The 14973-nt window shown below is 36.9% G+C and overlaps 1 protein-coding gene across 1 annotated transcript in view; it reads left to right on the top strand.

Moving 5' to 3' along the window:
- The window catches only part of DNAH8 (dynein axonemal heavy chain 8), a 367659-nt gene that overhangs the window by 70971 nt on the left and 281715 nt on the right, over positions 1–14973 (top strand). Inside the window, exons 13-18 of the mRNA XM_059400544.1 lie at positions 1440–1637; positions 4701–4777; positions 6065–6164; positions 6978–7097; positions 8684–8819; positions 11919–12106. Coding sequence (XP_059256527.1) covers positions 1440–1637; positions 4701–4777; positions 6065–6164; positions 6978–7097; positions 8684–8819; positions 11919–12106 — 819 coding nt within the window. The remainder of the gene's footprint in view (positions 1–1439; positions 1638–4700; positions 4778–6064; positions 6165–6977; positions 7098–8683; positions 8820–11918; positions 12107–14973) is intronic.

Below are 14973 nucleotides of genomic sequence, written 5' to 3'. Positions count from 1 at the left end.
AAGGGAGTGGACTGTATGTGTTGGTAGGAAACCCAAGTATTTCTTATCTTTACATACAGTATGTGGACATGTGCTACAAATTGCAGGCAGTTTGTATTTCCTCCAGGGTTGGGCTGGTTTCTAGGATGACAGTGGAGTTTGGAAATGTACAGAAGTAGTGGTGGAAGAATGAAGGTTGCTCTGGAAATGGTTGTCTGGGTTGATGTGCACAGGGAATTTATGTGAATTGTGCGGGCTAGTTGCAATCTGTAGTGTTTCTTCATGGTGTGTAGTATTTGGAGGAATCCCCTGAAAACAGGTTTATTTTCTGTTTGGCCATTGGACCCATGGGCCTGCCTTGAGGAGTTTTGAGTGTTGTTCTCCAAACCAGGAATCAAAGTGGGAAATCACTGATGAAGATTCAGGAACTGAGTGGCCTATAGACATGAAGGACTTTTATTTTTGGTGTGTGAGGTTGTTGGTGGTGGTACATTGAGCGAGAGGCAGCCATTCATGGAGGAAAGTTCATTTCTAGGGTTTCCCAAGGCCCCTAGGGGTTAGAAGGGACTTCAGTTGTCTTCAGTCTTCTTGGGCCTTTGGTTGCCTGGATGCAGGTAAAAGGGAAAACACATGTGGACTCTTGATAGTCTTACATATCAGAACTGTGGTGAGGGCCAAGAAGAACACTAAAGCTTTTGAATCTAGTGGCTCAGGGAAATGATTTTCAGAAAATTCTCCAGAGCAAGAGGATGAAGCTATTCAGACATCTGTAATAGCTTTTACTCTAATTCTTTTCTTTTCCCTCTTAAGGGACAAAGTGATCAAAATCTGAGAAATCTAGCAAACTTTCTCTGGATATGTTAGAAGTAGCCTAAGAATAGTAATGATTGGTGACAGAGATTTGTCTTCTATTTTATCTCCTCTAGCTGGTTTTAGCTAAATGATAGTAGGGGCTGTTTATTGTTTGTTTCTAATTTTTTCTTTGTATTATTTATTTTAAAAAGATTTTTCAAAAAGATTTATTATTTTGGGAAAAAGAGAACACGGAGAGGGGAGTGGCAGAGGGAGAGGGAGAGAGAAACCCAAGTAGACTCTACCCTGAGCACAAAGCCATGCACTGGGCTCCATCTCGCCTCCCTTGAGATCATGACTGAGCTGAAACCAAGAGTCAGATGCTCAAGTGACTGTGCCATCCAGGAGCCCCCTAAAGGTTTTTTACAATTATTTTTTAAATTAACATATAATATATTATTTGCACCAGGGGCAAAGATTTTATTTTGTAATCTCCACACGCAGCATGGGGCTTGAACTCAAAACCTCAAGATAAAGAGCCACATGCTCCACTAACTGAACCAGCCAGATAGCCCTTGGTTTGCTTTTTAAGTCAATATTTCATTAAGAGTTTATTCTAGGGAAGGGTGCTAACATCCCATTTCTAAAATGACACTTCTCTTTTTAAGATTACAGAAATGATAACTATTGTGCAAATGTATTCAGCCTTGAGTAATTCGACAATAGAGGGAATAGATATTATGTCAATAAAATTCAAAAACATATATCAAGGGGTTAAGAAAAAACAGTATGACATCCTGGATCCAAGAAGGACAGAATTCGATATAGACTTCACAGAGTTCATGACGAAAATCAATGGTTTGGAGGTAAATAATTATATATACTTTTAATTAAGTAAACCTATAATGTAACCAATAGTACTAGAATTCACATATTTACTATTTATTAGAAGTTACTCTTGTGTATTTGATCAAAACTATTTGATGTGAAAAAATTTTAAACTAGTCCACAAAACATTTTCTCTCTTTTTAAAATGAAAAATCAGCATATTCAGTAAAAGATATCAATGAATAACCAGGAGGCCCAAGGGTTATTATAGCTGGGGTTCATTTTTCATTTGCATTGGAATTTGTATTTGATTTTTGGTGTGCTGAGGAGCCAGTGTCATTTTTTCCAGGCCAAGAGGAAGTGTGTAATCCTTATTCTTTGTTTTAAGTGTGAAAAGATTTGAGGACAGGTTAGAAAGATGGATCACTCTCCCCTTGGCCTTGTACTTTATGGTCACTTTCTCTCTGCAGCTTAGAGGACAACTCTAAAGAAGACTTTTCATCCTGTTTGTCATAACTTAAGGGACATCAGAAGGGTGAAGGGTACTTAAAAAGAGCATGTCTGGTGACACCACAACATACTTCTCTCCCACCTTTTGGGCTTACATGACCACAGTTACTGTCTTATTGTAAACTACTGTAAACCCAGGCTTAGCGCCAGGGAGAGGTCTCCTCTTTGCTCCAGAATGTCTTGGAGATACAGAAAGGGACAGGAATATACTGTATCCACTTCCTGAATCTGAAATTCTTATCATGAATGTGAGAAAAACATATATATATATATATATAACATATATGTTTATTTTAAAAAATATATATGTATATAAAATAAAATAAAAATAAATGAATACATGTATTCTTTAAAAGGATTCTTTAAAAATTATATTAAGATAATCTAGGAAATATATATAAGAATGATCCTAAAATTCTAACAATGCCTTTTCTTTTTGGAATAGATTTCCTTTCAGTTTTTGAGAGACTGTTTGATATTAAGATATGTTTTAGTTATTGTTTATAGTGTCTGACTAGTTGGGCAGAGTGAGAATTTGCTTCCAAAATGCTTTAGGTGTTATAGCTTTATCGCAATTGGAATTTGTGAGTTTTAAAAAAACTTATTGTTTAACTCACTTGCTGTGGCTAGGTCTTGCATACTATGTTGAATAAAAGTGGTGAGAGTAGACTTGCTCCTGACCTTAGGGGAAAAGTTCTCAGTTTTTCACCATGGAATATGATTTTGGCTGTGGGTTTTTCATATAAGGCCTTTATTAAGTGCAGTTTTCTTCCCTCTAGGCCTACTTTACAGAGGGTTTTTTTTATCATGAATGGATGTTGTAATTTGTCAAATGCTTTTTCTGCATCTATTGAATTGTCAATTGGTTTTTATCCTTTTCTCTTACTGATGTGATGTATCATGTCAATTGTTTTACGAATATTAAACCACCCTGCATCCATGAAATAAAACCCACTTCATCATGGCGTATGATTTTTTAAATATACTGTTTGATTTGGCTTGCTAATAATTTTGTTGGGGGATTTTTGCATCTATATTCATGAGGGATAATGCCCTGTAGTTCTCTTTTTGTGATGTCTGTATCTGGTTTTGGCATCAGGGTGATACTGGTCTCATGGAATGAATTTGGAAGTTTTCCTTCCTCTTGTACTTTTTGGAATAGTTTGAGAAGAAGAATTAATTAAATGTTTGGTAGAGTTTGTCTGTGATGCAGTCTGATCCTGGGCTTTTGTTTATTGAGAGTCTTTTGATTAATGAATCAATTTCATTGCTAGTAACTGCTCATTTCAAATTTTCTATTTCTTCCTACTTTAGTTTTGCCAAGTTATATGTTTCTAGGAATGTATCCATTTCTTCTAAGTCATCCAATTTATTGGTATGTTTTCATAATATGCTGTTACAATTGTTTGTACTTCTGTAGTGTTGGTTGTTAGCTCTCCTCTTTCATTAATGATTTTGCTTATTTGAGTCCTCTTTTTCTCTCTCCCTTTTACGTTTATGATTCTGGCTAGAGATTTACCAATTTTGTTGATTTTCTCAAAGAATGAGCTGCTGCCTTCATTGATCCATTCTATTGTTTTTGTTTTGTTTTGTTTTTCAGTTTTAATGTCATTTCTTCTATAGAATTCTTGATTCCTTCCTTCTGCTAGTTTTGGATTTTATTTGGTCTTTTTCTAGCTCTTTTATATAGAAGGTTATGTTGTGTATTTGAGATTTTTCTTGCTTCTTGAGGTAGGCCTATGTTGCTATAAACTTCCCTCTTTCAACTACTCTTGCTGCATCCCATATTTTTGTGATTTATTAATAAAGATTATGTGTTATAAAGGCTTTTTTGTGGCCTTAGGTACAAATTTTAGCTTTCAGTATATTTAGAGGCCATCTTGAATTTTTAATAGTTTCAAAGAAGTGTCAGTGTTTAAATTTTCCTTCCTTTCCCAAATTTTGATTAAAAAACATGGTCTATATTAGTAGACTGTACCAACTTATAAGTGAAAATAATTTGGAAAGATTGCATCAGTTCCATTGGTTGGGTACCAGGAGTTCGGAGTTCATTGTGAAGGACGGTGGGAGTTTTGGAAAAATATTTTCTTCTTCTTTTTCTTCCTTAATGTTGCAAAGGGGTTTCTGAGAGCAGCAGTGTTGGAAAATGACACCTGTTGACCCTGGGCATCGACAGTGTCATTATGTTGCTCTCCCAATATGCTTAGAGTTTGAGAAGTTCTTTATAGATCCTGGATATCAACCTTTTAGTCTGTACTGTCATTTGTGAATATCTTCTCCTATTCTGTGGGTTGCCTCTTTGTTTTGTTGACTGTTTCCTTTGCTGTGCAGAAGCTTTTGATCTTGATGAAGTCCCAAAAGTTCATTTTCGCTTTTGTTTCCTTTGCCTTTGGAGACATATCTTGAAAGAAGTTGCTGTGGTTGATATCGAAGAGATTTCCGCCTATGTTCTCCTCTAGGATTCTAATGGATTCCTGCCTCACGTTGAGGTCTTTTATCCCTTTCAAGTTTATCTTTATTAATTGTTGTTAAACAAAAGGAATCTCTTCCTTAATGCCCCCACTCAATGGAATATTCATATTTTATTTTAGATACAAATACAGGCATTTATGAACAGTACGTTTGGAAAAATCTTATCTTCTCAACAGGCCCTTCAGCTGCTTCAAAGGTATTTATAATGCATTAAGCAGTGTATAAAGATATAACTTTATATCTGAAAATACAATTTCAAACACGGTATTTTTAGAACTCTCTCCTCTGTAAACTTTAAGACTTATAAACATTAATCTTTCAATTACCATTAAGTAGACTGGTAAGAATGTGAAATATGGTATGATATTTTTCATCGCATTTTTTGAAGCAGAAAGTCTTCCAATAAGAGAATGGAATTATTTCATATGATTTTTTTCCTCCAGCTATGTAATATATTTGAGGTTAATTTCATAGACATTATTGGAAAAGGAGCCAATAATATTTAATTCTGCATACTGCAAGGATTTCCGAAAGTGAAATTATCTAAGGGTAGTAGATCCTCCAACTTCCCATTTTCCCTCCAGAGTGCTCCTGCTGCTTCTTTCTCCTCTATCCTGACAACAGTGCTCCCCTGAAGGGCAGGAAGGACAGCTTGGACTATAGGCCATTTCCTTTGAGCTCAGAGAGGGCTCGAGGCCTGTGTTAGGGACCCTCTGGGAACTCTTTCCTGAGTGCCAGTGCCTCTGCTTTTGGGCCCAGTTTTGTTGGAGTTCCGCGTTTCTGTGATAATGGACATACCTGTGAGACCTTACCTCATGACCCCACTGAGAGAGTTAAACGAGTCATATTAAAATGATTTTGACAAATGAAAGTACTGTACAGACAGATGGCAGTACCAATTTCTTGGCAATTTCTCTCTGTGTCTCTATCTATCTTCCTGTCCATCTGTCTCTCTTTTTACCTCCAGTGCACTGGTGTAAATTTGCTGTGTTAATAGGATGTTACTGTCCTAGTGCTTCCTGTGCATCACTTAGTCTGACAGGGGAAGTGATATTTGGCTGACAGATCATTGCTATGATGTGGCAGAGGGAAGCTCAGTGTGCTGGCCTCCATCTTGCTGAGCCAACTGCCACCACCTTTACTCATTTTCTCAATTTCAGTTTAAAGGTCTCCTTCTAAGGGATATCTTCCTCAACTCCCCAGACTTGGCTGGGTTCCCCGATATGTGCATTTCTGGTATCCTTGTAATTTAAATAATTATTTACCTAACTCTTGACTAAATCTGCATTTTCCGTAACATAACTGGAGGTTCCAAGAGGACTGGAGTGACACCTGTCCTGTTCCTCTCTGAATCCTGGCATAGTGGGTGAGGCCTGGTACGAGTATTTGTCAAAATGAGTGAATGAATGGATTTTTAGGATGGCAGCAATTCTTAAGTATGTTTCTCATTTACTTTTAATTATTCACCTTCCTTTACTTTCAGATTCCAGAAGCTGCAAATCCCCTGTCTTCAGTCAGAAATAAACCACACAATTGAGCGTATTCTTCAGTTTTATGTGTCTGAACTCGAAGCTACTAAGAAGGCAAGGATGGTTTTTGTAAATGGAATAGTACTTCAGTTTTTAAAAAAGATTTTATTTATTTATTTGAGAGAGAGAGAGAGAATAAGTAATGGGGAGCAGCAGAGAGAGAGAGAAAGAGAGAGAGAGAGACTCCCTGCTGAACAGGGAGCCCGACACCAGTCTCGATCCCAGGACCCAGATCTGGAGATCATGACCCGAGCCAAAGGCAGACACTTAACCAACTAAGCCTCCCAGGCGTCCCCAGAATAGTACTTTGGTACAAAGTGAAAGTATCTGCCATTATTATCTTGTGCTAAACTTCCCAGAATGATCCCTTCACTGCTAAGTACTTCCCATGTGCCCTTCTCTGTGTGGGAAGGTGTTGACAGTTTATGTCATTGGACAGTCAGCTTTGCAGCCCCGTGCTCTTCACAACTTTTGCTTTTTTTTTTTTTTTAATTTCTGCAACAGCATTTATGTGTATATAGGAAAGCCCATTGAAGTTAGTATCTCTGTGTACAGAAATAGAGGCTCTGAAGCATATTATAACAATTAAATATAGCTCATGTACTCCCTTATTTGAAGAACTCCTTAAAGTTTGGGATGAAATATAGAAAAAAGGTACATGTCATGGGAAAGAAGAGTTAAGAGAGAATTAAATGTCATATATTGTAAGCATCATAGTTTTGGAGCCGCAGATTATCACTGAAGGGCATTTACATATTTTTGCATTACCTCCCATGTGTAAAACATAGGAATACAAATGTATTGATTACTTTTGGCATTTTCCATTGTACTGAATTTTAAACATTAATACCAGATCTTTAATTACAGCTCTATCATTCTCAAAAAGATGACCCTCCCCTTGCTCGCAACATGCCCCCCATAGCAGGAAAAATACTCTGGGTGAGGCAGCTGTACCGGCGGATCAGTGAACCCATCAACTATTTCTTTGTAAGCCAGTAGTCACATTTACAGTATGAAGATTATGGTGGTTTTAATACAAGATGTGTATTTTATCCTGTAATGTTTGTGTCCAATAAAGTTAGTTAGAGCTACTGCTTTCACGAGGCAAAGAAAATTTAGTTTATAAAGATGCTTGAGGGAGACTAAACCAGTCCTCTCATGTTTCCGTAGGTAAGCTCACTTAATTACAGTTAATCTTTAAGGGGGGAAATCTTATAATCTTATGACTTTTAATAATACAGGGCACTTTATCAAGGCTTTTAAAGAGTCATTGTTTTGAAAATAGTGAAGTCTCGGCGTCGTACTGAAGATTTCTTCTGTGTGGACGGATGGGTCACTGACATGTATTAGGGAAGGTGAAGACAACTCTTAGTATGTTTCTGAATTAGGAATTGAGATCTAGAGTGAAGTATAAAAGAGTTACATGACTTCTCTGTGTCCTTAAAATTATTAGATTTCTGAAAAGCCCCACGATACTCTTAGGCCCCATTGTCATTCTGAAATTGCCAAGTTTCCTTCTCTTTGTTTTTGGTTTGGTTTGATTTTGTAAAGAGACAGACTCACAAAGTAGAATTGGCTTGCTTAGGGTAGCATCTTTTTAAATTTTTTTAAATTTATTTTTTATTTTCAGCATAACAGTATTCATTATTTTTGCACCACACCCAGTGCTCCATGCAATCCGTGCCCTCTATAATACCCACCACCTGGTACCCCGACCTCCCACCCCCTGCCCCTTCAAAACCCTCAGATTGTTTTTCAGAGTCCATAGTCTCTCATGGTTCACCTCCCCTTCCAATTTAGCATCTTATGCCCAAATACAGGACAAAATAAGTACTAAAAATAGTCTTACAAGTAATTTTAATATTTAAGCATTCTTGGCTGTTAAGTTTCGATTGTTTCTGCTTGGCTGCTGTCAATCATTTTACTGTTCTCACTATTTGTAAAAAAAAATTCAAAGCCTGGTCTTAAAAAAGTGGCCAGGGTGGGGACTCCATTATTGATTGACTTTGCATGACAGAGCCAAGATTGCCCTGTTTTTGACATCTGCCAATCAAAGCATAAAACATTTTTTTTTTTTTGTTTACCTAAAGGAATTTGGTTTTTGTTCTTTGATATACAGTTACTTTTTTTCAGTTCTGGAATTTGGGAATTTTCCTGATATTCACAAGTCAAGGAAAATGAGTCCATTCTATCTTTTTTTCCCCCTTTTTATTTAGTATTATTATTAATTAAATATTTCAAACCTACACAGTATAGAAAATACAAAATTGACACCTTATCCTGAATTGTGGGGAGAGAATAGAGAGTTGCAGGCAGAGGCTCTCAGCCTGGCCGGCTGTTAAGGCTAGAGACCTTTCCTTCTTAAACCCTTTATTGCCTTTTCCAATGTTCCCTTTCCACCAGTGAAGTTTTTCTACTTCCGTCTCTAGTTTGTATGGGTTTCCTCATCTCTGTTTTACTCTGAGGCAAAATCCAAGGCATAATTATTTGATGACATTTTAAATACCAGCAGCTATCTGCTTGGGATAGGAAAACAATCAGCAGTCTTTTAATTATAAATATTTTTTTCCCAGAAAAACTCAGAAATTTTGTCAAGTGCGGAAGGTAAAGCTGTCATACGTCAGTATAACAAAATTTCCTATGTTCTGGTGGAATTCGAGGTGGTCTATCACACAGCTTGGGTCAGAGAGATTTCACAGTTACAATATGGTGCGTATAAGACATACGGTGATGCTGTGGAGGGGTATTAGGTGATTTTGAACAAAGTCATGGTTCTGGAGAATTTGTACATCCCTTTAATACAATATTACAATAGTTACTTTTAGATTTGGGGATAATATAATAATTTTTTAATAGTTATTACTAGTATTCTGATTCTATAAGTGAAATTTGCCATCATCTTAAAGTTGATATACTTCGATTGTGACCTCCCACTAAAAAAGCAGCATTTAAAAGTAACTATTGAGACTCTTCATAGATATTTCTCCATAGACGTGGGGGAAGTTTTCATATTCAGTTTTATCATGTTATAGATTCAAATCTCAGTCCTGATCAGGGGAGAAAGAATTGCACTTTGTTTGTCTTCCTCCTCCCCTTCCATTCTTTCTTTTTCTATAAGCGAATTTAACTTCACTTTTGAGCTCCAGGAAATTCACAGTATTAGGGCTGTGCCTGAGTACCTCTGTGGGGTGCCAAAGTGTTGGGTGGAGTCAAGTGTGAGGCAGGGGATGGGCAGTTTCAAGCCCTCATGCATCCATGCTGCCATCACCTGTAATGATTGTTACTGTGGGGGCTCAGTTATTGGTTGGTTCAGGTTCCTGCTTTGTGCCATCTTAACCTTAAGCTCTTATCTATAATCTTGGTGGAACCCTGATCGTGACCCCAGACAGAAAGGTTTCTCCCTCCCAGGCCAGGATCCCCACTCCAGCAGAGTACAAATTTGCAGACACAGAAAGCACAAATCCTGCGGTTGGATCATTGCGAGTGATAATAAGAAGGGCCGCTCTTTTTCTGCCCGTTGGTTCTAGACCCATGTATTTTAGCTGTTGGAGGACATGTCACTATTGCCACCCATTGTTTAGCTCATGCCTGCGTCCTGGAGGACAGGGTTCCAACCCTGCAGGTTGTCTTCCCCGCCTGGCCCCTTTAGCCATTAGTAAGCCACTCGTACCAGCCCAGGCATTTCTGGGTAATGAGTATGGTAGAACCCTATGGATCCTACTGAAAACTAGCTCTCAAGGACTGTCAAGAGAAACTTAAAGTTCACGTTATGGAGAAGGACAAAACAGAACTGTTAACTGAAGTATGGAGCACGTGCTATCTTGCTTCTACAATATCATATGCTTTTCTACTTTTCATTTGTCCTGATTGTTTTTCCTCTTATGAGCCCATGTTCAAAAACAAGTTCACCAGTCACCTCTTCAATATAGCCCTTCCTTATTCTTCCTCCTCTACACACTTTATTTGTTCATCGTTCCCCTGACACTTACTGCTTTAGGGATCTGTCTCAAATCCCCTTCACATTCCAAGGATACTGTCTCTGTCTGTTTCTTCTTGTATACTTTAAATAACAGTCAGTGATGCCAACACTTACAGAGTCCTTACCCTGTGCCAGTCAAAGCAGTTTAAACATGTAGCTTCCCTTTGTAGCAACCCTACGAGGAGCTGTATTTATCCTCATTGTTTAGATGAGGAAACTGAGGTACTAAGAGATTACGTCACTTGCACAAGCTCATCACGCAGCTTGGAAGTGGCAAAGCTGTGGTTTAAATCTACCTTTCCTATGAACACAGGTTAGTGGAAATGAATTGTTCTGCAAGGCTTCTTGTTATATTGACGTGGCTATATTTAACCATATAGAAGCTTGGAATAGTAATTGAGGACCTGGAATTGGCCTCTTGTAGATGGTTGGTCTATGAAGTTGAATGAAATGTCACTAAGTCCTGGAGCCGACTTCCTGGCTGTCATAATTCTTAGTGGTCTTGCTGACCATTTCGTCCTTTGAAGAAAGCTCAGTACAGCCTTAAGGAAGACAGATTTCATTACATGAGTGTTCCAAGGTTATTTTGGAATTTACTTGGGAGGATAAATGATTTCTGGCTCAATTTTAAAAAGATTCCACGTGAATTTGGTAAGAATTTTTGTTGAAATCCTCATACAACCAGCATCATTAAGAACCATTTCGAGACTAATGTTATCTGATGAATAAAAGTCAGCTAACTTCAAAGGAATATATAGACAATTCCATTATACTAGAAAATAAATGCAGCCACATTCTATGAAGTAATGTGAGGCTTGGAAGATACATAAGAAATTCTCCTGTTAGTAATGTTTGTTAATATAAGATATAATTTAGGCTAGCACATACTCATCTAGAAGTGTGTTATTATTATGCCTCTAGAAGTAATTCATGTTAGGATAACAATTTAGCTAAGGCTACTCAGCACTAGCCAGGATTATATATTTCAATTCATAATCAAAAGCATGCCTGCAAATTCCTATTTATATGAATGATGTTCAGGTAGTAGTTTAGGTGTAGCATAAAAAAAATCTTTATCTCCTAGAAGCTCACAATGCCATGGTTTTTAATAAATATATCTTATTGATGCTGAGCTTAGTTAGCAGACTTTCAAGATGAGGGCTTAATTCTTCCTTTAAAGGAGCAGTTTGGGTTTCATTGTGGAAAAGGGTTTGTCATATGAAGCATGTCCTATTTTATACTTGTGCACACAGTTCTCTCCCAGAGGTGCATGAAATCACAATCCATTAAAAGAAACTACATTGTGTTATAGCTCTCGCTCTCTTAGACCCACTCAGAAAAGTGTTGTTGTTCATAGCATGAAGGCTATCTGTTCTTTTTTTTTTTTTTTTTAAGATTTTATTTATTTATTTGACAGAGATCCCAAGTAGGCAGACAGGCAGGCAGAGAGAGAGGAGGAAGCAGGCTCCCTACTGAGCAGAGAGCCCGATGCGGGGCTCCATCCCAGAACCCTGAGATCATGACCTGAGCCTAAGGCAGAGGCTTAACCCACTGAGCCACCCAGGTGCCCCAAGGCTATCTGTTCTTCATTCATTTTTATCTCTCTGGATCTGATTTTATGGGTTTGCAGACATACTGCATTCCCTTATTTAAGTTTTGGGCACAGACCACATGTCAGATGCTATGCCTCATCACTGGGGTATCCAACACTGTTGTTCTATTAAGAAGTCAGCAGCCAGTGGGGAAGGGAGGTATGTAAGCATGGCTGGAAGCAGAAGAGAAATCCAGAAAAGCTAATGTCAGTAATGTCAATAATTGTTTATTTGTAGCTTTACAAGCCACACTTTTTGTGCGACATCCAGAAACTGGGAAGTTGCTGGTTAATTTTGATCCCAAAATTCTGGAAGTTGTTCGGGAAACCAAGTGCATGATAAAAATGAAGTTGGATGTACCAGAACAGGCAAAGAAATTGCTAAAATTGGAAAGTAAATTGAAAGCAGACAAATTGCATTTGCAGGTAAGATAGATTATATACATATATTTTAAGATTTTATTTATTTATATGAGAGAGAGTGAGAGAAAAAGAGAATGTGCACAACCATGAGCATGAGGGGAAGGAGGAGGGAAGGCAAAGGGAGAAAGAATCTGAAGCCAACCAAGTGCAGAGCCTGACTTGGGGCTCCATCCTTGACTTTGAGATCACGACCTGAGCTGAAACCAAGAGCCCGATGCCCAATTGACTGAGCCACCCATGTGCCCCAAATTAGATTATATTTTAAAATTATTTTGGGGGATGCCTGGGTGGCTCAGTTGGTTAAGCAGCTGCCTTCGGCTCAGGTCATGATCCCAGCCCCTGGGATCGAGTCCCACATCGGGCTCCTTGCTCTGTGGGGAGCCTGCTTCTCCCTCTGACTCTGCCTGCCATTCTGTCTGCCTGTGCTCACTCTTGCTCTCTCTCTCTCTCTCTGACAAATAAATAAATAAAATCTTTAAAAAAAATTATTTTTGAAGGAGGTTTTTTGTGTGTGTGAAAAAAATATCATAGCAGTTGTGCTGATATGGTAGTGATAGTTTTTTACTTTGTTGATTCTTTTCATTTTTCTTCAGCTTTATTGACGAATGGTTGATAAGTAAAATTGTAAGATATTTAAAGTATACATCATGATGATTTGATATGAATATACATTATGAAAGGATTCCTCTCATGTAGTTCATTCATCAATATGTCATGTATAATATATAAATATATATGTATTTAGGTATCTGTATATTATACATATATATTATATCTTGATATATATATGTATATATTAAACCAAAAAGAAACAGTATATATTTGTTTGTATATACACATATATCGTTTCTTTTTGGTGAGAATGTTTAAGTCCTACTCTCTTAGTAAAATTCAATTAGATGACATAGTGTTATTAGTTACAGACACCACATTATACATTGGATCTTCAGTCCTTATTCATCTTACACCTGAAAGATTATACCCTTTTACTCACCTCTTCTTATTCCCTCCCCACCCCCAACCCCTGGCAACCACTTTTCTACTGTTTTTACAAGTTCAGCTTTTTAAAAATTCCACATATAAGTGAGACCATACAGTATTTGTCTTTCTCTGTCTGCCTTATTTCAATTAGCATAAGGCTTTCAAGGTCCATCCATGTTGGTGCAAATGGCAGGATGTCTTTCTCATGGCTAAATAATATTCCATTATGTATATATACCATATTTTCTTTATCCATTCATCTACTGATGGATGTTTCCATATCTTGGTTGTTGTAAATGATGCTGCAGTGAACATGGGAGTGCAGATATCTCTTCGAGATCCTGATTTCATTTCCTCTAGATCTACAGTTAGAAGTGGGATGGCACACATCATGTGGCATTTTTATTTTGAACTTTTTGCGGACCCTCCATACTGTTTTCCACAGTGGCTGCACCAATTTACATCCACACCAACAGTGCATGAGGGTTCTCTTTTCTGCATATTCTGGCCAGCACTTGTTATCTCTTGTCTTTTTGAGATAACGATTCTAACAGGTTTAATTCTAATTAATTAATTAATTAAATTCAATGATTAAATAAAATAAATAATTAAAATAAAATGGAAAATAAATCATAAAAAATAATAAATTAAATTAAATAAATAAATAACTTAACTTAAATAAATAAAAACCATTCTAACAGGTGTGACATACCATCTCACTGTGGTTTTGATTTGCATTTCCCAGACGGTTAGGGATATTGACTACCTTTTCATGGACCTATTGGCCATTTGTGTGTCTTCTTTGGAAAAATGCTCATTCAGTTCTTTTCACATGTTTTAACTGGATTGTTGGAGTTTTGGGTTATTGAGTTGTGTGAGTTAGTTCCTTATATATTTCAGCTATTAACCCTTTATCAGATATATGATTTGTAAATATTTTTTCCCATTCCATAGCTGCCTTTTCATTTTGTTGATGGTTTCCTTTGTTGTGCAGAAGCTTTTCATTTATATAGTCCATTGGTTTCTTTTCGCTATTGTTGCTTGTGGTTTTGGTGTTAAATCCAAAAATCACTGTCAAGACTGATGTCAAAGAGTTTACCTCCATGTTTTCTTGTTGGAGTTTTATAGTTTCATGTCTTAAACTTAAGTCTTTAATCTATTTTGAGTTGATTTATTTGTGTGTGTGTGTGTGTGAGATAGGTGTCCAGTTTCATTCTTTTGCATGTGATTGTCCAGCTTTCCCAACACTATTAAAGAGACTGCCCTTTTACTATTGTGTAGTTTTTGGCTCATTTGTATATTCTTGCTTCTTTGTACATTAATGGACCATATGCACATGGATTTATTTCTGGGTTCTTTATTCTGTTCCCTTGTTTATTCTTTATTATATTTTGCTTTATTTTATATTCCAGTATGTTAACATACAGTGTTATATTCCCTTGTTCCTTCTTTATAGTAATAAAATACTAATGTGCAAATAGGAGAGTGGGAACAGAAAAGGAGGAAAGGAATTAATAACTTCAAAACTATTAAGTAAACTTTGAAACAGCTTAATATTATTTATTTGGGGGAAAAATTAACCTGAATCCACATTTCCCAACACACTATGCAATAAATTACAAAATGATCAATTTTTACTGATCATTATCATTCATCTCTAAAAAATATCTAAAAGAAAAAAGAAAAGCCTATTAACTCTGATTGTGCATACATTTATTTTGATTCAAGGAAAGAAGTGTGGCATCAGTAACAATATGCTTTAATGTGTCAGAAGACAAGGAACAGAGAGGGGAAAAATGTATAATGACAGCTACTGTGGAAAGATAATTATCCAAGCTATTTGAAATAGCATAAATACAGAAAAAAATTAAATAATAAATACAAAACAT

This window comes from Mustela nigripes, chromosome 5 (genome assembly GCF_022355385.1).
Source record: "Mustela nigripes isolate SB6536 chromosome 5, MUSNIG.SB6536, whole genome shotgun sequence".
Lineage (NCBI taxonomy): Eukaryota > Metazoa > Chordata > Mammalia > Carnivora > Mustelidae > Mustela > Mustela nigripes.
This window is presented reverse-complemented; position numbering and strand designations above follow the sequence as displayed.